This window comes from Hypanus sabinus, chromosome 20 (genome assembly GCF_030144855.1).
Source record: "Hypanus sabinus isolate sHypSab1 chromosome 20, sHypSab1.hap1, whole genome shotgun sequence".
Classification (NCBI taxonomy): Eukaryota; Metazoa; Chordata; class Chondrichthyes; order Myliobatiformes; family Dasyatidae; genus Hypanus; species Hypanus sabinus.
The window spans coordinates 52,337,899-52,364,171 of NC_082725.1; the positions used below are offsets into that span (position 1 = coordinate 52,337,899).

Sequence of the window (26,273 nt, forward strand, 5' to 3'; positions counted from 1 at the left end):
ATCTGAGAAAGAGTGTCATACTTTCTATGCAGGGTAACTGTGAAAACTTCTTTTTCTCCCAATGTTTTGCTTATATATTTCCAATTTTCTAATGAAAGTGGACACTGCACGTTTTGTCTGGATTAAATTGACATTCCCATCCTTCAGTTTTATATTTAGGATGCTTGTTTTGTCCTGCAGTTTGGCTAGGTCTCCACATCATCACATAGAAGTTCAATCTTGTTTCCCAAGCTCTTATTGACTTTGAGCAAAAATTCAACCAGTGTCAGAGATCAAAGAAACATTTTAAGCAGCAGCCTTTTGACAGACAATGTACTTCTGTGTGAAGAAGCAAGCATTAAGCTCTTTGTCATTAACTTAGAACATAGAACCATAGAACATTACAGCACAGAAACAGGCCTTTTGGCCCTTCTTGGCTGTGCCGAACCATCTTTCTGGCTAGTCCCACTGACCTGCACCTAGGCCATATCCCTCCAAACCCCTCTCATCCATATACCTGTCCAAGTTTTTCTCAAATGTCAAAAGTGAGCCCGCATTCACCACTTCATCTGGCAGCTCATTCCACACTCCCACCACTCTATGTGTGAAGAAGCCCCCCCTAATGTTCCCTTTAAACTTATCCCCCTTCACCCTTAACCCATGACCTCTGGTTTTTTTCCTCCCCTGGCCTCAGTGGGAAAAACCTGTTTGTATTCACTCTATCTATACCCATCATAATTTTATACACCTCTATCAAATCATCCCTCATTCTCCTACGCTGCAGGGAATAAAGTCCTAACCTATTCAACCTTTCTCTGTAACTCAGTTTCTCAAGTCCCGGCAACATCCTTGAAGAGTTCTCTGAACTCTTTCAACCTTATTAATATCCTTCCTGTAATTAGGTGACCAAAACTGCACACAATACTCCAAATTCGGTCTCACCAATGTCTTATACAACCTTACCATTACATTCCAACTCTTTACTTTAATTTATAAAGGCCAATGTACCAAAAGCTTTCTTTACAACCCTATCTACTTGTGATGCCACTTTTAGGGAATTATGTATCTGTACTCCCAGATCCCACTGTTCTACTGCACTCCTCAGTGTCCTATCATTTACCTTTTATGTTCTACCTTAGTTTGACCTTATGAAGTGCAATACCTCACACTTGTCAGCATTAAACTCCGTCTGCCGATTTTCAGCCCATTCCTCCAACTGGTCCAAATCCCCCTGCAAGCTTTGAATACCTTCCTCACTGTCCACTACACCTCCAGTCTTTATATCATCAGCAAATTTGCTGATCCAATTTGCCACATTATCATCCAGATCATTGATATAGATGACAAATAACAATGGACCCAGCACTGATCCTTGTGGCACACCACTAGTCACAGGCCTCCACTCAGAGTAGCAATCCTCCACTACCACTCTCTGGCTTCTTCCATTGAGCCAATGTCTAATCTAACTTGGCATAAATTGGATTAGGCATAATAAAACTTGGCATAACTGGCAAAATATTCTACTATTCAATGGATGAGCTTTAGTTTTGTTGATATTGTAAGAAATGTTGCTTGAAAAAAGTTGTTGCAAGGTGTTGACAATGAATTACATCAGGGGTCACCAACCTTTTTTGCACCGCCGATCAGTTTAATATTGACAATATTCTTGCGGACTGGCCGACGGTGGGGGGGGGGGGGGGGGGGGTGTTAATCACGACCGGAATACAGAGATACTCGAAGGAAGTTCCTTATGTCCAGTCTATTTCGCAATTTAGTTGACTTGGCTATCAGCACTTGCTTCTGTCCCGCTTGCTCACATTTTTTCCACTCAAAAAACTCAATAGGTTTGTCTTTAAGTGCAGGGTGCTTGGACTCAAGGTACTGAAGCAGTTTTGAGGGCTTCATTGCCTCATTAGACAGCCTCCGGGTCCGAACTCCAGCCCGCTGCCAGACACCTTGGCCAGATGTGGCTGATTGTATTCTGTAAATGAGCTCTTTTGTTTCTTTCCTTTTATTATATTCTACAATTAATATGTCTATTGCTTAATTTTAAGCAAAAGGATTGTTCTTTAAAATCATCTCTGGTACCATACTATGTTTGATTCAAATTCTCTGCCTGTCATCTTTCTCCTGCCCTGTCTTTTCTGAATCCATTGGCCATGATTATCATCTTTTCATTGTTATTACCACCGTATTTCTTCAGGCTACTTACGTAGTAGTTCTCCAGTCTAATTTGCTGTGATCCTTTTGATTTATGTATATGATCTGTTCTGCTTTACATTAACTCCTTGTTTGATTCATTTTATTTTATTGGTTCTTTTCGCTGGTCCTCCATACACCTTGTATACCTTCTATAATGGTTTGTACCATTGTCACTTCCTTTACCAAGTTAGCTTAAATCATCCCAGAAGTATTTGTTACTAGTTATTAGAAAAACAAGGTTTTAGTTTGTTTCGTTTTGTTTCTTATTTAAACTGAATACTAATGTAGTTGCTATTGGCATTTACATAAATGTATTATGCCAAATTTTGTTCCTGACTTGTCAATGGGTGATATTGGAGCCCAGATAAAGAAATCGAAATAACTGTTCTGGCCAACCTTCATTTATCATCGAAGTTCCTTGGTAAGGATGTACAGATTTAGGACCTTGCAATTGAGAAAATGAATATATCTAGTTCATTTGGAATATGCTTTTGAAATAAGCATACAGTTTGGGAAAATAAAACAAATTTAATTAAATACTTGTTTGATAGTGAGCAAATGGAAAAAACAGGGCCAGAGCTAGAAGATACCCATTTCTTTATATATATATATAGAGCGGTGTTCTACATGCTAAAATTACGACACGGAGTCGGTAACTGCAGTCGAAGGAGAAAACTTTATTCGAAATCCTCAGCCTCACTTTTAAGCCTCCCTCGACCTGCCCCCCGTGGCGCAGAGGCTCCAAAGCCCTGTGCTCGCAAACCCCCGTAGGCTGTCTCCCTTAGCCGGAAAGCTGGCTAATTGTGAGCCGGTTTGGATGTACCAGGAAATGGGTCGCCACATAACCCCCCCCCAGAACCGGCGATACACCCCCCAATGTCCACAGTCTGGGCCGGAACCTGCTTGGGAGGTCGGCCTCTGCGCCGAGGTGCCGGAAACTCGACCGGTTGCGCCAGGTCCACATGGGCCGGTTTGAGTCGGTCCACCGTGAAAACCTCCTCTTTCCCCCCAACGTCCAGCACGAACGTGGACCCGTTGTTCCAGAGCACCATAAACGGCCCCTCGTATGGCCGATGCAGCGGTGGCCGATGCCCGCCCCTTCGTACAAACACAAACTTACAGTTCTGCAGGTCTTTGGGTACGCAGGTCGGGTTCCGCCTGTGCTGTGAAGTGGGTATGGGGGCCAGGTTACCGAGATTCTTGCGTAGTCTGCCCAGGACTGCTGCGGGATCTTCCTCTTGCCCCCGTGGGGCTGGTAGGAACTCCCTGGGGACGACCAGGGGCGCGCCGTATACCAACTCGGCCGACGAGGCGTGCAAGTTGTCCTTGGGTGCTGTGTGGATGCCGAGTAGGACCCAGGGAAGCTTGTCCGCCCAGTTGGCTCCTCGCAGGAGGGCCATGAGGGCCGACTTCAGGTGACGGTGGAAACGCTCCACTAGCCCGTTCAACTGTAGGCAGTTGTGTGGTGCAGCTGAGTCCCCAAAAGGCTGGCCACAGCTGATCACAGGCTAGAGGTGAACTGGGCGCCTCTGTCGGAGGTAATGGGGGCCGGTACACCAAAGTGAGATATCCAGGTGGTGATCAGGGCTCGGGCGCAAGATTCGGAGGTGGTGTCGGTGAGCGGGACCACCTCTGGCCATCTCGTGAACCGGTCCACGATAGTCAGGAGTTGCCGCGCTCCGCGCGACACTGGCAGGGGGCCCACGATATCCACATGAATGTGGTCGAAACGCCGGTGGGCGGGACGGAACTGCTGCGGTGGGGCTTTGGTGTGCCGCTGCACCTTGGCCGTCTGGCAGTGCATGCACGTTTTGGCCCATTCACTGACCTGTTTGCGGAGTCCATGCCAAACGAACCTGCTGGAAACCATCCGGACAGTCGTCCGGATGGAGGGATGCGCCAAGTTATGAATGGAGTCGAAAACATGGCGCCGCCAGGCTGTCGGGACGACGGGACGGGGCTGGCCGGTGGCGACGTCACGGAATAGGGTCCTCTCACCCGGGCCTACAGGGAGGTCCTGGAGCTGCAAACCGGAGACTGCGGTTCTGTAACTCGCAATCTCCTCATCTGCCTGCTGTGCCTCTGCCAGTGCCTCAAAGTCTACCCCTTGGGAAAGGGCATGAACGGTAGGGCGAGAGAGCACATCCGCCACGAAATTGTCCTTACCTGAGACGTGCCGGACATCCGTCGTGTATTCAGAGATGTAGGACAGGTGGCGTTGCTGGCGGGACGACCAGGGGTTGGACGCTTTCGTAAACGCAAAGGTAAGCAGTTTGTGGTCCGTGAACGCGGTGAAGGGCCGACCTTCTAGGAAGTACCTGAAATGACGGATTGCCAGGTAGAGCGCCAACAGTTCCCGGTCGAAAGCACTGTACTTGAGTTCGGGTGGCCGCAGGTGTTTGCTGAAAAACGCCAGGGGTTGCCAGCGACCTGCGATGAGTTGCTACAGCACCCCACCGACTGCCGTGTTAGATGCATCCACTGTGAGGGCGGTAGGGGCGCCCACCGACTGCCGTGTTAGATGCGTCCACTGTGAGGGCGGTAGGGGCGTCCATTCTGGGATGTACTAGCATTGCGGCATTCGCCAAAGCCTCCTTCGTTTGAATGAAAGCGGCGGCGGACTCCTCGTCCCAGGTAATGTCCTTGCTCGGACCCGACATCAGGGCGAACAGGGGGCGCATGATCCGGGCAGCTGAAGGGAGGAAGCGGTGGTAGAAATTGACCATACCTACGAATTCCTGAAGGCCTTTGATCGTGGTGGGTCGGGGGAAGTGGCGGACCGCATCTACCTTAGCGGGCAGAGGGGTTGCCCCGTCTTTAGTAATCCTGTGGCCCAGGAAGTCAATGGTATCGAGTCCGAACTGGCATTTGGCGGGATTGATTGTAAGACCGTACTCACTCAGTCGGGCGCAGAGTTGACGGAGGTGGGACAGATGCTCCTGACGACTGCTGCTGGCTATGGGGATGTCGTCCAAATAGATGAACGCGAAGTCCAGGTCCCGTCCCACCGCGTCCATTAACTGCTGGAACGTCTGTGCAGCATTCTTCAGGCCGAACGGCATGCGGAGGAACTCGAAAAGGCCGAACGGGGTGATGAGAGCCGTTTTGGGGACGTCGTCAGGATGCATCGGGATTTGATGGTACCCTCGGACGAGGTCTACCTTGGAGAAGATCCGTGCGCCGTGCAGGTTTGCTGCAAAGTCCTGAATGTGCGGCACAGGGTAGCAGTCCGGTGTGGTAGCCTCGTTCAGCCTGCGGTAGTCGCCGCATGGTCTCCAGCCTCCCGTCACTTTGGGCACCATGTGCAGGGGGGAGGGCCCATGGGCTGTCGGACCGCCGGATGATCCCCAATTCCTCCATCCTCTGGAACTCCTCCTTCGCCAGTTGGAGCTTGTCCGGGGGAAGCCGCCGAGCGCGGGCGTGGAGGGGTGGTCCCTGGGTCGGGATGTGGTGCTGTACGCCGTGTCGGGGCATGGCTGCTGTGAACTGCGGTGCCAGAACCAATGGGAAATCCGCCAGGGCCCTGGTGAAGTCGTCGTCGGACAGCGTGATGGAGCCGAGGTGAGGGGCTGGCAACTGGGCTGCACCCAGGGAGAACGTCTGAAAGGTCTCAGCGTATACCAGTCTCTTCCTGGGCAGGTCGACCAGTAGGCTGTGAGCCCGCAAAAAATCCGCACCCAGAAGTGGTTGGGCTACGGCGGCCAGTGTAAAGTCCCACGTGAACTGGCTGGAGCCGAACTGTAGCTGCACCTGACGGGTGCCATAGGTCCTTACTGTGCTGCCGTTCACGGCCCTCGGGGGGGGGGCCCCGGTGCCCTGCTGCGGGTGTCGTAACTCGTTGGAGGTAAAACGTTGATCTCAGCCCCAGTATCGACCAAAAACCGGCGTCCCGACCTTCTGTCCCACACCTACAGGAGGCTATCTCGATGGCCAGCCGCCGTAGCCATCAGCGGCGGCTGGCCCTGGCGTTTCCCGGGAACTTGCAGGGCGGGCGACAACGGCGGGCTTCTGCGCCCCACCGCTGGTGGTAGAAGCACCAGTGTTCATTGGGCCAGGGGTTGGCGAGCTCTGTGGCCGGGCCTGGACTGGTTTGCTGCTGGGAGCGTGGCTGGGAGATCTGTGCGTTGGACGCCCTGCTCACCTTTTTGGCGTTCCACAGCAAGTCCGCCCGGGCTGCCACCTTCCGGGGGTCACTGAAATCCGCATCGGACAGCAGCAGGCGTATGTCCTCGGGCAGCTGCTCCAGGAATGCCTGCTCAAACATGAGGCAGGGTGTGTGTCCGTCGGCCAGAGACAACATCTCATTCATTAAAGCCGAAGGAGGTCTGTCGCCCAAGCCATCCAGGTGCAGTAAACGGGCAGCCTGCTCACGCTGTGAGAGTCCGAAAGTCCTGAGGAACAGGGCTTTGAATTCCGTGTACTTGCCGTTTGCCGGGGGCGACTGTACGAACTCCGCGACCTGGGCCGCTGTGTCCTGGCCAAGGGAGCTCACCACGTAGTAGTAACGTGTGTCCTGAGGTTATCTGCCGAACGTGGAATTGGGCTTCTGCTTGCTGGAACCATAGGTTCGGTCGCTGTGTCCAGAAACCTGGCAGTTTCAACGAAACCGCATGAACAGAGGCGGCGTCGGTCATTTCTGGTCCAAAAATCGTTTGGACTGTCGGGGTCACCAATTGTAGCGGTGTGCTACATGCAGCGCTAAAATTACGACATGGAGTCGGTAACTGCAGTCGAAGGAAAAAACTTTATTCGAAATCCTCAGCCTCACTTTTAAGCCTCCCTCGACCTGCCCCCCCCCCGTGGTGCAGAGGCTCCAAAGCTCTGTGCTCGCAAACCCCTGTAGGCTATCTCCCTTAGCCGGAAAGCTGGCTAATTGTGAGCAGGTTCGGATGTGCCAGGAAATGGGTCGCCACATATATATATCTATATAACATGCTCATTTTGTGGGAGGTGCAGGGCCAATTATGGAAATATGGAAAGAAAGGGTTTTTTATGAAATATGGAAAGAATGGCCATTTTCTTGGATTTCTGGGAGCTATGCATGGCAGTCCATCTAAGAGAGGGAAAACTCTGGTTTCAAATCTCTGCTGCCTTGTGACCATATCCACTTATGGGAAAGGCTTCGGGAGTAAACCCTGAGGATAAATCCGGAACTGGAGTCCCTAAGGCAGTCCGACGCTTTCAACCTCACTCTGGCAACTCCTGCGATGTCACTGGTGCCAAGTTGTATCACCCTTGCCCTTCCCTTGGACAACATCAGTGGCGTGGAGAGGGGAGACTTGCTGCTTGGGCAACTGCCGGTCTTCCATACAACCTTGCCCAGGCCTGCGCCCTGGGGAGACTGAAGCAAAACTTTCTAGGCACAGATCCATGGACTCGTAAGACTAACAGATGCCATTCCAGCATGGTAGTGTGGTGGTTAGAACAATGCTTTACAGTACCAGTGATCTGGGTTCAATTCCTGTTCCTGTCTGTAAGGAGTGTGTACATTATCCCCATAGCTGTGTGGGTTTCTACTGGGTGATCCAGTTTCCTCCCACAGTCCAAAGACATACTGGTTGGTAGGTTAATTGGTCATTGTAAATCGTCCCATGATTAGGCTAGGGTTAAATAGGTGGGGTGCTAGGCAGCACAGCTCGAAGGAATGGAAGGGGCTATTCTGTGCTGTATCTCAATAAATAAATATTTTGCACTCCAGCTTTAAAGGCTAGGCTGTTGCTTTCTAGTGACTTTTTGAGGCGTTAGAGCAAGTGACTTGTTAATGATACCCATTTGTTAAATTTATAGAACTATCTGCTATCCTTACAACATGGCAGCTTTATGCTCAGTTGGAGTTTTCACTTGAACATTGAAATCAAGCCTTTTTGTCATATAATTAAACCTTCCTGTACAGTATCTATGGATCTGTTTAGAGGATACTAATTCTTATGTCTGGCTGTATTCAAATTTGCAAATGCTTTAGATTTTGACTTTGGCCCCTGCTTGCTTAACATGTGAAGTTTTAAGTTTTTAAAAGAAAGTTTTTTTTTAAGCAGCAGGATAATGTTTTCTGCATTACTAGATATGACTTCCCTGCTTTAATAAAGCAGCTGTGAATTAAACGAGCATCTTATCTATATAATGATCACAGCCTGGATTTAGAGAAAATAGTGGCTAGAGGATTTTCCTTAAAATGCGAAGGGATGACTTTAAGACAGTGAATAACAAGCGTCACAGGAGAGTTTGCCTTGATTGTGTGCAGATCTGTGAAGGGTGGTTGGTCTACTAACTTCTACCATGACATTACACATCATTTAAACTGTGACATTAGAGCATGGGTGAAATCAAACTGACTAGAATTAACCATTTTGGAAACATTTGGCTATTATTTGTGTAAAATTGGATCACTATCATAAATAAGATTCCACAATTACCCTGTTCTGTTTGCTGCTTTTGTGTAGCTTTACAAGCCCTCCAGTTTGGAGAACGTATTGAAACCTCAACACAAGATGCAGAAGGAGGGCACTCTTCGGATGAGAGCTCTTAATAAAATTCTTTACAAAGCAATTACAGATCTATTGAACAGTACTGAAGTCAGCCCAGAGATTTTTGAAGAGAAAATCGAGATATCCAAAGTAAGAGCATCTTCATTTACTTGAAAATGTATTGTTCTATCCAGAAGTATAATGCAGGGAAAAGAAACAATTCGGATTATTTTAATAGCAGTATTTTGTAACTTACTGAGAACCTTAGTGAAAATTTATCAGTGTACCTTCATGTATTGATGTACAGTATATTTTGTATTAATGTTGTTCATAAATGGTATTACTGTTTTGTGGCAGCAAACCACAGATACACTTAATAATCTTTCCAAGCTATTTGTTTCTTTTTAATGTGTTGATGGAAACCATTTTCAATTTCATTACTCCTTCATGGAACTTCCATCTGTTTCCTTGTATCTTCATGCTATTTCTTTTAAATAGTCCAAAGAGGGGCTTTCCTAACTCTGGGTTTTATGAATGTCTAAAAATTCTCATTGCCTTCCCTCATGAGCACTCAATTCTGTGGATGCAACTTTTAACTCAGCCCTTTGGAATAAAACTTTTTACTCCTTGTGTACTATACTACAATTCAGACTGAACTTTCCCACCGTTCAAATACCTCTCTTAATAGCACTTTTTTTTAATCTTCTAACCCACTACGTTTATGATATCCTTCTTTACCACTTGTATTTTGAACTAGTGGTCTGAGACTAGCAGAAATACTTGCTTTATTCAGTTCTTTCATGTAATTCCAGCATATTTGCATTGTCCGTCTTTTGTCATTTTCACCAAACTAATATTGATATCTTTTAATAAGAACATTAAACGTAAGAACAATTCTGGTGAGCCATTATCATCATGGCATATCTGATCTCTGTTTTAATTCCATCTTCTTGTCCGTTTCCCAATATTCTTGACTTCCAATAGATGATTTTTAAAAAAAATCCTTCTCAGCGTTTAATATATTCAAATGATTTCAGCTTTCCACAGCTGCCTGTGCCAAAGGTTCACAGCTCTCAGAGAATCCTTCCATATCTTAATTTTAAATGGGAGGCCCTTATTTGAAATTCTTGTCAGCCCTTGTTCACCCCAACAGTGATGATCACATTGGCATGTCAGTGTAATGAACCATTTTGCTTGCCTTTCTGAAATTCAAATACTAAAACTGATAAAGTGCAGTTTTTTTTCTTCCCACTTTCTCCAGATCAAGGGCATAGCCATGGGCCCCAGCTATGCCTGCCTCTTTGTGGGTTATGGGGAACAGTCTATGCTCCAAATCTATACTGGCACCACTCCCCAACTTTTCCTTCGCTACATTGACAACTACATTGGTGCTGCTTCCTGCATCCATGCTGAGCTGGTCAATTTTATCAACTTTGCCTCTAACTTTCACCCAGCCCTTAAATTCACCTGGTCCATCTCGGACACTTCTCTCCCCTTTCTTGATCTCTCGGTCTCCATCTCTGGAGACTGACTATCCATTGACATCTTCTACAAACCCACTGACTCCCATAACTATCTTGACTATACCTCTTCCCACCCTGCCCAAAGCAAAAATGCCATTCCCTATTGTGGCTTGAAAAATGGTGCAAGGGGGAGGGATTCAAATTTCTGGGGCATTGGAACCAGGTCTGGGGGAGGTGGGACCGTTATAAACAGGACGGTCTGCACCTGGGCTGGACTGGAACCAATGACCTAGGGGAAGCGTTTGCTACTGCTGTTCAGGAGGCTTTAAACTAATGTGGCAGGGGATTGGGAACAAGTGCAGAGAGACAGAGGGGTGTAAAATGAGGGTAGAAGCAAAAGGTAGTAAGGTGAAAAGTAAAAGTGGCAGGCAGGCAAATCCAGGGCAAAAAGCAAAAAGAGCCACTTTTCAACATAATTGTATAAGGGCTAAGAGTGTTGTAAAAACAAGCCTGAAGGCTTTGTGTGTCAATGCGAGGAGCATTCGTAACAAGGTGGATGAATTGAATGTGCAGATAGTAGTTAATGAATATGATATAGTTGGGATCACATAGACATGGCCCCAAGGTGACCAAGAATGGGAGCTCAACATCCAGGGATATTCAATATTCAGGAGGGATAGACAGGAAAGAAAAGGAGGTGTTGGTTAGAGAGGAGATTAACGCAATAGAAAGGAAGGACGTTAGCCTGGAGGATGTGGAATCAATAGTTACAACACTAAGGATCAGAAAACGCTGGTGGGAGTTGTGTACAGGCCACCTAACAGTAGTAGTGAGGTTGGGGGTGGCATTAAACAGGAAATCAGAAATGCGTGCAATAAAGGAACAGTAGCTATAATGGGTGACTTCAATCTCCATATAGATTGGCTGAACCAAGTTGGTAAGGGTGCTGAGGAAGAGGATTTCTTGGAATGTATGCGGGATGGTTTTCTGAACCAACATGTCGAGGAACCAACTAGAGAGCAGGCCATTCTAGATCGAGTATTGAGCAATGAGGAAGGGTTAGTTAGCAATCTTGTCGTGTGAAGCCCCTTGGGTAAGAGTGACCATAATATGGTGGAATTCTCCATTAAGATGGAGAGTGACATAGTAAATTCAGAAACAAAGGTTCTGAACTTAAAGAAGGGTAACTTTGAAGGTATGAGACGTGAATTAGCTAAGATAGACTGGCAAATGATACTTAAAGGGTTGACGGTGGATATGCAATGGCAAGCATTTAAAGATCACATGGATGAACTATGACAATTGTTCATCCCAGTTTGGCAAAAGAATAAACCAGGGAAGGTAGTGCACCCGTGGCTGACAAGGGAAATTAGGGATTGTATCAAGTCCAAAGAAGAAACATATAAATTAGCAAAAAAAAAGTGGCACACCTGAGGACTGGGAGAAATTCAGAGACCAGCAGAGGAGGACAAAGGGCTTAATTAGGAAAGGGAAAAAAGATTATGAGAGAAAGCTGGCAGGGAACATAAAAACTGACTGTAAAAGCTTTTATAGATACGTGAAAAGAAAAAGATTGGTCAAGACAAATGTAGATCCTGTACAGTCAGAAACAGGTGAATTGATCATAGGGAACAAAGACATGGCAGACCAATTGAATAACTACTTTGGTTCTGTCTTCACTAAGGAGGACATAAATAATCTTCCAGAAATAGTAAGGGACCAAGGGTCTAGTGAGATGGAGAAACTGAGGGAAATACTTGTTAGTATGGAAGTGGTGTTAGGTAAATTGAAGGGATTAAACATAGATAAATCCCCAGGGCCAGATGGTCTGCATCCCAGAGTGCTTAAAGAAGTAGCCCAAGAAATAGTGGATGCATTAGTGATAATTTTTCAGAACTCCTTAGATTCTGGATTAGTTCTTGAGGATTGGAGGGTGGCTTTTAAAAAAGGAGGGAGAGAGAAACCGGGGAATTATAGACTGGTTAGTCTGACATCAGTGGTGGGGAAAATGCTAGAGTCGGTTATCAAAGATGTGATAACAGCACATTTGGAAAGAGGTGAAATCATTGGACAAAGTCAGCATGGATTTGTGAAAGGAAAATCATGTCTGACGAATCTTGTAGAATTTTTTGAAGATGTAACTAGTAGAGTGGATAGGGGAGAGCCAGTGGATATTTAGATGTTCAGAAGGCTTTTGACAAGGTCCCACACAGGAGATTAGTGTACAAACTTAAAGCACATGGTATTGGGGGTATGGTGTTGATGTGGATAGAGAATTGGTTGGCAGACAGGAAGCAAATAGTGGGAGTAAATGGGACCTTTTCAGAATGGCAGGCAGTGACTAGTGGGGTACCGCAAGGCTCAGTGCTGGGACCCCAGTTGTTTACAATATATTAATGATTTAGACGAGGAAATTAAATGCAGCATCTCCAAGTTTGCGGATGACACGAAGCTGGGCGGCGGTGTTAGCTGTGAGGAGGATGCTAAGAGGATGCAAAAAGGATGCAGGGTGACTTGGATAGGTTAGGTGAGTGGACAAATTCATGGCAGATGCAATTTAATGTGGATAAATGTGAGGTTATCCACTTTGGTTGCAAGAACAGGAAAACAGATTATTATCTGAACGGTGGCCAATTAGGAAAAGGGGAGATGCAACGAGACCTGGGTGTCATTGTACACCAGTCATTGAAGGTGTACATGCAGGTACAGCAGGCGGTGAAAAAGGCAAATGATATGTTGGCATTCATAGCAAAAGGATTTGAGTACAGGAGCAGGGAGGTTCTACTGCAGTTGTACAAGGCCTTGGTGAGACTGCACCTAGAGTATTGTGTGTAGTTTTGGTCCCCTAATCTGAGGAAAGACATTCTTGCCATAGAGGGAGTACAAAGAAGGTCCACCAGATTGATTCATAGGATGGCAGGACTTTCATATGAAGAAAGACTGGATCGACTAGGTTTATACTCACTGGAACGTAGAAGATTGAGGGGGGATCTTATTGAAACGTATAAAATTCTAAAGGAATTGGACAGGCTAGATGCAGGAAGATTGTTTTCGATGTTGGGGAAGACCAGAACGAGGGGTCACAGTTTAAGGATAAAGGGGAAGTCTTTTAGGACTGAGATGAGGAAAAACTTCTTCACACAGAGAGTGGTGAATCTGTGGAATTCTCTGCCACAGGGAACAGTTGAGGCCGGTTCATTGGCTAAATTTAAGAGGAATGTAGATATGGCACTTGTGGCTAAAGGGATCAGGGGTATGGAGAGAAAGCGGTACAGGGTTCTGAGTTGGATGTTCAGCCATGTTCATACTGAATGGCGGTGCAGGCTCGAAGGGCCAAATGGCCTACTCCTGCACCTATTTTCTATGTTTCTATTCCCAGTTCCTCCGTCTCCACTGCATCTGCTCCCAGGATGAGGCTTTCTGTTCCAGGACTTCTCAAATGTCCTCTTTCTTTCAGGATCGTGGTTTTCCTTCTGGCGTCATCAAAGATGCCCTCACCCGCATCTCCTCCACTTCCTTTACTTCAGCCCTTAACCCATTCTCCCGTCACCACAACAGGGACAGGGTTACCCTTGTCCTCACCTTCCATTCCACCAGTCTCTAGATCCAACATATTATCCTCCACAACTTCCGCCACCTTCAACAGAACCCCACCACCAAGCACATCTTTCCCTCACTACCCCTCTCAGCTTTTCGAGGGATTGTTCCCTCCGCGACTACCTGGTCCACACGTCCCTCCCCACAGAACTCCCACCTGGCACTTAACCCTGCAAGCACAAATGCTACACCTGTCCCCACACCTCCCCCCTTACCAGCATTCCAGGCCCCAGACAGTCCTTCCAGGTGAGGCAACACTTCACCTGCGAGACTGCTGGAGTCGTCTGTTGCATCCGGTGCTCCCAGTGTGGCCTCCTGTACATCAGCGAGACCCGACACAGATTGGGGGACCACTTCGCCGAGCACCTACGCTCCTCTGTCCGTCACAATAGACAGGACCTCCCTGTTGCCACCCACTTCAACTCTGCCTCTCATTCCCATCTAGATATGTCCATATATAGCCTCCTCTACTGCCATGATGAGGCCAAACTCAGGTTGGAGGAGCAACACCTCATCTACCGTCTGGGTAGCCTCCAGCCTGGTGGTATGAACGTTGAATTCTCCAATTTCCAGTAATTCCCTCCCCCTCCCCCTGCCTCTCTCCCCTTTCAACTTTCTGCTTCTTTATCTCTACAGTTCTTTAATGCTTAACCCCTCCCCCTCCCCCCTTTATCTTTCCTCTGATTGGTTTTCCACCTGGTGCCTCTAGGCCCTACCCCCTCCCCTATCCCTATTACTGGGTTTCGGCCCTCTCTTCTCCCCCACCCCATTCCTGATGAAGGGTCTCGGCCCAAAACGTTGGCTACTCTTTTCTCACGAATGCTGCCTAAACTGCTGAGTTCTTCCAGCGTTGTTTACGTATTCTCTAAACTCCATCGAATTCTGCTTCAGGCAGCATCTTAACACATCTCCATGCACAGTACATGGACATTTATGTATTTTTCCCTTTTTCTTGTCACTCATTAGCTAAATAATGAAATAATGCATTAAGTTTACACCTTTCTTGTCTTAGGATCCAAACTTTATATAACTTGGATAATCTGCTACCAAACTATTCAGAAATGCTAAACAAAATCAGAAATACTGGAAGACCTCAACCAATCAAGCAGATTCTGTGAAAAGAGAAACAGTTAAGATTTTCAGTCAGTGATCCTTCCACAGAACTGGGAGAAAAGTGGTACAGAAATCCTGATGCTTTAATAATCTAGACAGAATTCTGTCTGGTTCATGTTTTGGCATCAAAGTTTGAATATGCTACTATTACAGGTTCGGTTGACTGTGGATTTTTCAGCATGCCGTGTCTACTGGGTACCAAGCGGTTTGCTGGAAAAAGATAATCACATTCAGCAAGTCTTAGAAAAACATTCTCCTCGTGTAAGGTAAGCATCCTCAACACCTGACACTTAAATGGAACTCTGGCAATTACATGCTAATTAAATAGTTTCAAAATAGCGCTCAAAATTGTTAATGAAAATACATTTCTTGATTTAGAGGTTAATTTTAAATTACTTTATAAAATTTTATTACTTTCTAGACACCTTCTCATAACCCAGCAAGTTATGGGCTGCCCGCCACCTGTGGTCTTTGTTAGAGACAGAGAACAAGCAGCAATTGCTGAGGTGGGTAATAATCACATGTTTTGGGTGAAGCAAACTATAAGTGAAAAGTTTGAGGCCAGTTGATGATCTACTGCTAAGGTCCTGAAGTACAACTGTAAACCTTCAACAAACTACTCAAGAAGATGATTTCATTGATCATGACTAGGAAAAATTTTAATTCATGTATATTGTTGCTTTTTAATACATGATTCTAAAACATTTAATTTGCTATCCCAGGTTGAGAGTCTGTTGAACATTGCTGATTATGGCTCCATAAACACTGCTGATGCAACACAAGTCTTGGACACAAAACATTTTGGGTAACTACATAATATAATTTAAAACTGTTTTTACTCCATCAAATCTAGTTTATAATCTTAGAATGCTGTATATGTTTGACAGCTTTAGCAGATGCACAAAGTAAGACCAACTTGTGGCAGAGTATTTCATCTGATCACAACATCTGCAATAATTAAACTTTTTTACCAAGTCAATTTATGCAGTGGCAGCAATTAGCTATGTTAAGGGGTGGAGAAAATTGCAAGGGAAAGCAGAGAAACAGCCAAAGAAATATCCAAAGCTTTCAATCCCAAGGTTAGATGGAGCTGACTTGAAATAAATCTATTCATACCTTGGGAAGAACTGATTTATTGCTGATTCCCTAGCTGTCTTGTAAATTCCTTTTGCAAGCTGGAGTTTTCTTTTCCAGAAGACATTTAAACAGTTGATTATGATTCCAGGTCTTTCAACATCAGACACTCTCATCCAGGATTGATCAGGTCCTGGCTTGTGTCCCAGCAACATTGGTCCATGGTTCACACCTCTTAATTCATAGCCATCTGGAAGCTTCCACAGCAGCTTCTGTGATGATCCTGATGACTCTTTTTGCAGTGAGCTAGTATTGCATATAAACAGAAATCCTTTTGATTATTAATAACACTATAGGCTTTAACATTATACTAACTGTTTTCTCTATTATTTTCTCTGGTGCCAACCTACAAATGATTGAACAGGTGAGGAAGGCTACAGACTAGAAAACACCATTCCCACATTTTCTTTGAGGGTCAGGGAATGACTATTCAAAGAGAATTTTCAGAAAATAATGTATGCAGAACACAATGCAGTCAGTGCAGTATGCTTGGGAGGAAAGTAATGTTAAGTTTCTAATTCTTGAAGTTTTATTGTGAATCATGTCTGCACCTACTGGGCAAATTTGAAAGAGGTGAATTCCTATGATTAGTCAATTTCATTATCCTACTACCCTGCTACAGGGATAGGGAATGTTTAGAGGAATGTGGATTAAACTCAGGCAAATAGGACTAGCTTAGATGGGCATCTTGTTTGGCATGGATGAGTTTGGCCAAAGAGCCTGTTTCCATGCTATATCACTCTCTTACTGTAAAGTAAACTATAAACCCCATTTCCAGAAAAGTTGGGATATTTTCCAAAATGCAATAAAAACAAAAATCTGTGATATGTTAATTCATGTGAACCCTTATCTAACTGACAAAAGTACAAAGAAAAGATTTTCAGTAGTTTTACTGACTGCTTAATTGTATTTTGTAAATATACACAAATTTAGAATTTGATGGATGCAACATACAACAAAAGTTGGGACAGTGGCATGTTTACCATTGTGTTACATCACCTTTCCTTTTACTAACACTTTTTAATTGTTTTGGAACCGAGGATACTAATTGTAGTAGATTTGCAATTGGAAATTTTGTCCATTCTTACTTGATACAAGACTGCAGCTGCTCAATAGTCCGTGGTCTCCATTGTCTGATTCTCCTCTTCATGATGCGCCATACATTTTCAATAGGAGATAGATCTGGACTGGCAGCAGGCCAGTCAAGCACACGCACTAAAGCCACGCTGTTGTAGCCCGTGCAGAATGTGGTCTGGCATTGTCCTGCTGAAATAAGCATGGACATCCCGGGAAGAGGCGTCGCCTTGATGGCAACATGTCTCTCTAAAATCCTAATATATGCCTTCACATACATAGTAGTACCTTCACATACATGCAACTCACTCCTGCCGTGGGCACTGATGCACCCCCATACCATCACAGATGCTGGCTTTTGCACCTTTTGCTGATAACAATTAGGATGGTCGTTTTCATCTTCGGCACAGAGAACTTGACGCCTGTTTTTTCCGAAAACTAGCTGAAATGTGGACTCATCTGAGCACATGGTTCCAGTCTTTCAGTTCATCTGAGATGAGCTCGGGCCCAGAGAACTCACCGGCGTTTCTGCATAGAGTTGATGTATGGCTTTCTCCTTGCATAATACAGTTTCAAATTGCATTTCTGGATGCAGCGACAGACTGTGTTAAGTGACAATGGTTTTCCGAAGTACTCCCGAGCCTGGGTGGCTATAATTGTCACAGTAGCATGACAGTTTCTTAGGCAGTGCCACCTGAGGGCTCGAAGATCACGTGCATTCAACAGTGGTTTCCGACCTTGCCCTTTATGCACTGAGATGTCTCTGAATTCTCTGAATCTTTTCACAATATTATGTACTGTAGATGCTGAAAGACCTAAATGTTGAAATGTTCCTTTTGAACTGACTAACAATTCTCTCACAAATTTTGGGGCAAAGGGGTGAGCCATGACTCATCCTTGCTTGCAAAGACTGAGCCTTTGATGGACGCTACTTCTATACCCAGTCATGATACCTCACCTGCTACCAATTAGCCTGCTTAATGTGGAGTCTTCCAAACTGGTGTTACTTGAATATTCTGTGCACTTTTCAATCTCATTTTAATTCTGTCCCAACTTTTGTTGAGTGTGTTGCAGCCATCAAATTCTAAATTTGTATATTTACAAAATACAATTAAGTCAGTAAAACTATTGAAAATCTTTTCTTTGTACTTTTGTCAGTTAGATAAGGGTTCACGTGAATTAACATATCACAGATTTTTGTTCTTATTGCATTTTGGAAAATATCCCAACTTTTCTGGAAATGGGGTTTGTAAATTGAACGTCATCTTTATCATCTGCCCCAGGACAAATCATTTTCTCTGGATTACTATGTCAGTTTTTTTTTATTCTAGGCAACTTGCTGCAGATCCTGCTTTGAAGCCTACTCATCAAGGATCTAGTCCAGTCTCATCCCACCTGCCACCATCAGCTCCTGAACTTGACCTTTTTGGTATCAACCATGACTTACTGAACAAACAAATACTGGAATATAAAAAGAAAAATACTCAAAAGTTACTGGAAACTGATAACTCAACGTTGTCAGAACAGCACCTGGAACAAATAGCTCAGCTAAAAAAATTAAAAGTAAAGAAGAAGAAATTTAATGCTAGTTTTGATGATATCACACCAGAAATGTACTTGTTAGAAAAATACAGTGTGGACTCTTTGGACACATTTTCAGATAGGGAAGAGGAACAAAAAGAATTAGATGAGGAAATAAAAGAGCTTGAATTCGAGGAAGAAGATCCAGAAAATCCATCAAAAATTCCAGAAGATATAAAATAAATGTATTTTGTAACAGCCTTCATCTCTCCAATTTCTACAACTAATTAAATTTTGATTCTTCAGTGCTTATGGTGTTAACCTTGTTGAAACTCCATAGGTAAAGTTGCATCCATGTTACTCTATTTTGTTGCAGAAGATCTGCTGAATGTCATTGTCTGCAGTCCATCTATCTAATCCTAAATTTAAAAAGTCACAGCATAATTAACTTTGTTTTACCTTCATCAACAGCTGTCAAGAGGGCAAGGACAATTGTGTCTTGAACATGTTGACCTTTCACTTGATGGTAGGCCTCCAATTAGCTTTGAAGTTTTTTTCCTTGGATTTACTGCCATCTGTTGGGAAATAATTTGTACTGCAAATGATTTTCAAAGACAAATCTACTTCTAGGGAATTACAACAGTCATTCAAATTTGCATTTGACTTGGATAGATTATATTTAGCAGGTACAAGTCATACTATTAACAATTTCCTGACATGCACTCTCTTGCAGAAGTGGTATATTTTCAAAAGGAGAACAACTTCAATACGTGTGGCCTTAGACCGAATGGATTGTATTTGACTATAAAGCATACACTTTGAGGCCCTTGGGTATTGACTGAAATGAGTATTGGTGAAACCTAAATGGTTAGCTAGATAGACTAAATATTTTTTCTTGCCCTTTCAAAGGGTAATCTACATTTAAATGTTTTTGATAACTTGTTTGAATTCATTGTGTTTAGTTTCTGTAATATTTTTCAAAATATATTCACTCTGATTTTGTTATCCTGCTCATTTCCCTTTCTGACCATGAACTGGTAACTGATTTTTTTTTTGCACTGGTGGATGCTTAAACCTTCCTGAAACTTGTTCAGTTTTAATGGTTTGTAGATAAAATGAGGGAAAAAATTGCAGATGCTAGAAATCTGAAATAAAAACAAAAAAGTGTTGGAAATGCTTAGGTCAGGTGACATCCTTGGACTGAGCACCAGAGTTTGTATTTCTAGAAGTGGCAGAGAGTACAACATCTATCAACAAATGCAGATGCTACTTGACATTATTGACATATTTACAGCATTTGCAGCTTTTATTTTCTTATTGTTAAACTTGTAAAGTTTATCAGTGCAGATTCAAGTTCCTTTTGGTAACTTGAACTTGTAATATACACAAATGCTCCCAAACTGACAAGAGTCTTGGAACATGCTGTTTTGATAATGGTGCTCTTCTTAAGATAAAAAAACAAACTGGGAGAGTCTCCATTATCCTAACAAATATCTGATTATTGTAATGGGTTTCAAATGTTGTTTAGTTGGTTGAATAGATAATCCTATTGTGAATGACAATATCTTTTGCATGGAGTTTATTGAATGAGCAAGTGCCAAGTGTCAAAACCCAGATTTCAAGAACAGACAAATTTCTTTTGGTTGGTGAGATGTACAGTATATTGGTTACCCTTGGACTAGGTACAGGGATGCTTCATGTGCAACACAAGTTCTGACTGGAACAGATGCACTCAACTCCTTTAGCCTTTTTGTTTGTTACGCTTGACATATTGGTGAGACTATTATTAAAGTGGTCTGTGTTATACCTTCCAATTATTCTATGCATATTTAACGTAACAATATATTTGCCTCAGATGGAAACTAATTATAGACATAGATTCATGAAGTGAACACATAAAAACATAGAAAACCTACAGCACCATACCCACAAAGCTGTGCCGAACATGTCCTTAACTTACAAATTTCAGAGGGTTACTATAGCCCTCTATTTTTCTAAACTCCATGTACCTGTCCAGGAGTCTCTTAAAAGACCCTGTCTAGTCGGCCTCCACCACCGCCACCGGCAGCCCATTCTATGCACTCACCACTTTGAGTTAAAAAAAAACAACTTGCCCCTGACATCTCTGTACGTACTCCCAAGCAGCTTAAAACTATGCCCTCTCACGCTAGCCATTTCAGCCCTGGGAAAATGACTCCACACGATCAATGCCTCTCATTATCTCGTACACGTCTATCAGGTCACCTCTCATCCTCCGTTGCTCCAAGGAGAAAAGGCCGTGTTCACTCAACCTGTTCATATAAGGCATGCTCGCCAATCCAGGCAACATCCTTGTAAATCTCCTCTGCACCCTTTCTATGGTTTCCACATCCTTCCTGTAATGAGGTGACCGGAACTGAGCACAGTACTCCAAGTGGGGTCTGACCAGGGTCCTATATAGCTGCAACATTACTCTCAGTTCTTAAACTCAATCCCACAGTTGAAGAAGGTCAATGCACTATATGCCACCTTAACCACAGTGTCAACCTGCACAGTAGCTTTGAGTGTCCTATGGACTCGAATCCCAAGACCCCTCTGATCCTCCACACTGCCAAGAGTCTTACCATTAATACCATATTCTGCCATCATATTTGACCTACCAAAATAAACCACCTCACACTTACCTGGGTTGAACTCCATCTGCCACTTCTCAGCCCAGTTCTGCAACTTATCAATGTCCCGCTGTAACCTCTGACAGCCCTCCACACTAGCCCCAACCTTTGTGTCAACAGCAAATTTACTATTCCATCTCTCCAGGGGTCTCTTAAAAGACCCTGTTTATACTTACTTTATACTGAGGTTACTTCTCAGTACTTAATGACATTTTCTTTTAGTCTTATTTGAGTATCCTGTTCGTAGTTTTGCTACGTCAAAATGGTTGCTCATCCTATCATCCTAACAATGGCAAAAGTTTTGTACATCTGGACAGAGGATAAAGATTTTTTATTAAAATAATTGCAGTAGTGGTGTGCAGTGGTCACCCCATGTTAATAGGATGTGTGCATAAATATACTCCACTCTTCAGTATGATTGTCAGGCCACAAATGGACAGTCCCAGTTATGGCAGATTTGACCCCCATTCTTGCAACTCAGATACTTTGACACTGACATCCCTTCTGAGTTAGACAAAACTCAGGCAAAGGAGGAAAAATGTTATCTTCACAGAATGAAGGTATCATTGAGAAAATGCTATTTGACAATACAATAACCCTGTGAACCTGGTGAATGCTTCATGACCATTGTCCCATTCTAACTAGGAACTATCATTTTGTGCAGACCTCAATCCTAGAAGTTCTGTTACAGAGGAAGACTTATACTTTGATCTTTTTAAATTCCTGGTATATATCCCAGAGAGAGAAAAATTGATCCTACTGATGACTTCAATGCCAGAGTGGGAAAAATTGCAACTCTCTACCAAGGCCTGGTGCACAAGGTTGGTTTAGGGAAGGCCAACTCCATTGGGATTCTTCTGATAATGTTTGGAAGATACAGTATTCCTATCATAACCCATCACGTTTTGTGAGAAATGCACAAAGCAATGGCAGCATTCCCAAGCAACCGTACTTGCAACTGTTAGATATTGCTGTTATGTTGAGGGGCTGCAGAATTGTATCATCATTACTGGTCTGAGCTTCTTTATGCATATCCAGTTATCTCCACTAACTTGGCTGCAAGGTATGAGCATCAACAAAATCTGGTGAAAGATCAATGCTGAGGCTTAGAACCACAAAACTTGTTCTCAGATGGTGCCCTCCAGCTAAGCTGTTGACTGACAACCAACTGCATAGTTTACGGACTGCCTGGAAGTTCACCATAACTGATACTTGTGAAGAGATTTTTGGCATTTCTACCAAGCAGAACTAGGAGAAGTTTGACCAGAATATGGAGGAATTAATTAACTTCAAACATAAGGTGCTCTGGACTTGGAAATGTCGTCATTCCTTAGGGAAAAAACAAACAATTCTAGACACCTGAAGATAGAGGTCCAGCAGAAGCCCTGTGATTCAAAGACTTAAGGAAGACAGTTATAGCATCTACAAGTTCTTTGGCACTGTCAAGGCCAATATCAAACAGACCCAAGAACAGTGGTGAACTTATCCAGGACATGGAGAAAATACTACCTGGAAGGAACACTTAGAAGATCTCAACTGATTTTGTCCTTGATGTGGGCACTCTGAGACCAGCCTTGCCACCTGTCCTGATAAAGCCCACATCCCAAATAAAAAAAAATCAAGTCCTTGGGAATGGAGCTGAAGTCACACGTCTACAGTTTGGAAAAAGGAGGATTTACTCTGGGATGTCTGATGCAAGGAGACAAGTGCTGCCTACCTCAGGGAAAGTCCTCACCAGGGTCTTCCTCAGTTGCTTCCCAGTGACTTAAAAACTGTTTCCTGAATTGCAGTGTGGATCCTTTTCATCTAGACTGGAATGATCTTCAGCACTTGATGATTAAGGCAGATGCAGGGTAAAGTCAATGATGAAGGAATATAAAACACTGTCCTCAAATTTGATTGCCTACAGAAATTTTGATGTTTGCTTAAAAATGGAAAGCCAGTAATTAACTTAATAAAGGTGTCAAACAATGCTTGTGCTTCCCGAGCACTTTAATCATTTGTGCTGCAACTATCTTCCTACAGGAGTGGAACTAACTTCTGGAATGAAAGGGAAACTATTCAGCCTGTCGTCACTGCATCCACAATAATATTCACCCAAATCACAGTAGTCAAACTGCAAAAAATAGATGCAGCTTGTAATAATACATGTTTGAAAGTCAACCTCAAAGCCATCATTAATTTGTTCAAAAAGGTATTTGACAAAGTCCTCTACCCCTCTCCCCACTGCCCTCTTTGATAGTTTGCCATACTCTGGGATTGATCTCTCAATGAAAGCAGACAACCATAATTTTCACCATTTTTGTCCATATGGCGGCACTTCCTTTGATTGAGCTGAGAGATCAAGACCCTGGATTGTCACAAACTGGTGATGAATTGCAGTGATCTCTACCCTCTTACTTCTGAAACTGATTTGTGGGATCTCCAGAGGTAATGGTACAGGAGCACAAATGTTTCTCAGTGCCAGATTGGTTGTAAATATGAGAGTGGCACCAGGTGGCTGTATTCTAATGTAGCTGAACCATATATTTAGTTCAAACCAGAGAATGTGCAAATTTGATATTAAATTCACAAATAAATGGTGTCTTCCTGTAGGTATTAATGGCAAGTGATTCCATTTTTAGGCTGGAGTACTTTATAAGCAGGTTGTCTTCTGTCTATATAATGAGGATACGTAATACGAGAAAACAATGCTGATACATATTAGTTTACAAAAAAGTTGATTTTAAAAAAACACAAATAGACTATAGTGATAATTGTAATGACTAATATTAGAAATACCATATAGTGGATATCAATTGGCATCTATGATGTTATGAGCACAGGAGAGGCCAGCGTTCTTGTAATAGCTCCATGCTATTCAGTCACCTCATATTGAGTGCATTCACCAGAACAATGATTGTGAGTCTGATAGCCTCTTAGTGTACAGGCCTCCAGCATTATAACTAAAACAAACTGAGCTCTATTGCCCCAAGTTCACACCCACCACCCACCAGTATATTGCCACCTACTTACCTGGAAAAATTGCTCATTCCCAAAATAAAACATACCTATTAGTAAGTGACCATTCACTATTATTTATCTTTTCATAGTCTTGGTAGATGTTCAAGGAATCATCATCTTTAACAACCACTTAGCCGGAACATACTTACTATTACTCTGTTTAGAATTGTAAAACCTCAATCCAGTCCTTATCAGACAAGCTTAAGTACAAAAATTGGATATGAGTGTCCTCAGCATAACTATTCAACTGGCAGGGTACCACATTACATCAATTACCTTGAGGTCAGTAGTGTGATCAAAGGGAAATCCTGTGATGAGCCATAATATAAGAGAATGTATTTCAGTGGGACCTTCAGTGTTTTTTTAAAAAAGTCTCAAAGCATAAGAAGCGATGTATTGAAAAAGAAAATAAGGATATGGGGGTGCTTTGGTGAAGGAACAAACATTTAAAGCTCAATCCATAGTGATTCAACACTAAGCATCACTGTCTCAAGACTTAACTGTAGAAATGCTTCAATGCTGTGACCTTGGTAAAAAAACATTTTCAATTACAATATTTAATTTCAACATTAAGTCCATAAGACCATTAGACATGGGAGCAGAATTAGATCATTCATCCCATTGAATCTGTTCTGCTATTCTTTTATAGCTGATTTATCAAACCTCTCAAAATCCATTCTGCCTTTTCCTATAACCTTTGATGCTCTTTCCAAAGAACCTCCACTTTAAATATACCCAACGATTCAGCCTCCACAGCCGTCTGAGGCAGTGAATTCCATAAATTCACCACCTTCTTGCTAAAGAATCCCTTCTCATCTCGGTTCCAAAGGGACATCCTTCTGAGGCTGTGCCCTTTGGTCCTAAACCTCTCCATTATAGGAAATATCCTCTTCACATCCACTCTAGACCTTTTAATATTTAATATGTTTCAATGAGATTCCCCCTCATTCTTCTGAACTCCAGTGAGTACAGGCCCACAGCCATCAAACACTCCTCATACGCTAACCCTTTCATTCCTGAGGATTATTTTTCTGAACTTCCTCTCGACCCACTCCAATTCCTCCACGTCCTTTCTCAGACAGAGGGCCCAAAACTGCTTACCGGTGTGGTTTGACCAATGCCTTATAAAGCCTCAGCATTATATCTTTGTTTTTATGTTCTAGTCCTCTCAAAATGAATGCCAACAGTGCCTTTGCCTTCCTTACCACCAACTTAACCTGCAAGTTAATCTTCAGGTTATCTTGCATGAGGACTTCCAAGTCCCTTTGCACCTCTGATTTCTAATTTTTTTTCCTATTTAGAAAGTAATCTGCATCTTTATTCTTTCTACCAAAGTGCATGACCATATAATTCCCTACACTATATTCCATCTGTCGCTTCTTTGCCTATTTTACTAATCTAAGACCTTCCACAGATCCCTGCTTCTTCAATACTACCTGCCCCACCATCTATGATTCATCCACAAACTTGGCCACAAAGCCAACAATTCCATCATACAAGTTATTGACATATAACATGAAAAGAAGCTGTCCCAGCACTGACACCACTAATCATCGGCAATCAACCAGAAAAGGCCCCCTTTATTCCCACTCTTTCCCTTGTGCCAACCAGCCAGTCTTCTATTCATGCTAGTATCTTTCCTGTAATACCAGGGCCACTTATCTTGTTTACCAGCCTCACGTGCAGCACCTCATTAGAGGCCTGAAAATCCAAGCAAACAACTCCTTTGTTTATCCTGTATGTTAATTCCTCAGGGTGGCAGGATGGAGAGATACCTTTCCACCAAGGGAGGTGCTCCTTCCTTCTGCTAGCCTGCAGGTCACCCTTGGGCAAGGTGTGGTACCTGCTTACCCCCAGTCAGGGTCATGTGAGTCATGGGAGCAGGTGATGGATGGTTGTATGAGCAGCTGATGCATATTATCAGTACTGGTTATATAACCACTGATGCCAAACAGACAATCTCTGAAGTGTATTGGTAATGGCTGGGGTCACCCATCTGGTAAAGACACTGCCCAGAAGAAGGCAATGGCAAAACATTTCTGTAGAAAAAATTGCCAAAAACAATCATGGTC

The 26,273-nt window shown here is 43.6% G+C and overlaps 1 protein-coding gene across 5 annotated transcripts in view; it reads left to right on the forward strand.

The window, feature by feature from the left end:
* Positions 1-19,561, forward strand: part of LOC132378534 (uncharacterized) — an 86,538-nt gene extending 66,977 nt beyond the window's left edge. For all 5 annotated transcript variants that reach the window (XM_059945505.1, XM_059945509.1, XM_059945506.1 and 2 more), the window contains 5 exons: positions 8,622-8,795; positions 14,972-15,084; positions 15,240-15,324; positions 15,541-15,623; positions 18,358-19,561. In XM_059945505.1, the coding sequence (XP_059801488.1) occupies positions 8,622-8,795; positions 14,972-15,084; positions 15,240-15,324; positions 15,541-15,623; positions 18,358-18,790 (888 nt within the window). In that variant the 3' untranslated portion in view covers positions 18,791-19,561. The remainder of the gene's footprint in view (positions 1-8,621; positions 8,796-14,971; positions 15,085-15,239; positions 15,325-15,540; positions 15,624-18,357) is intronic.
* The last annotated feature ends 6,712 nt before the right edge of the window (positions 19,562-26,273 follow it).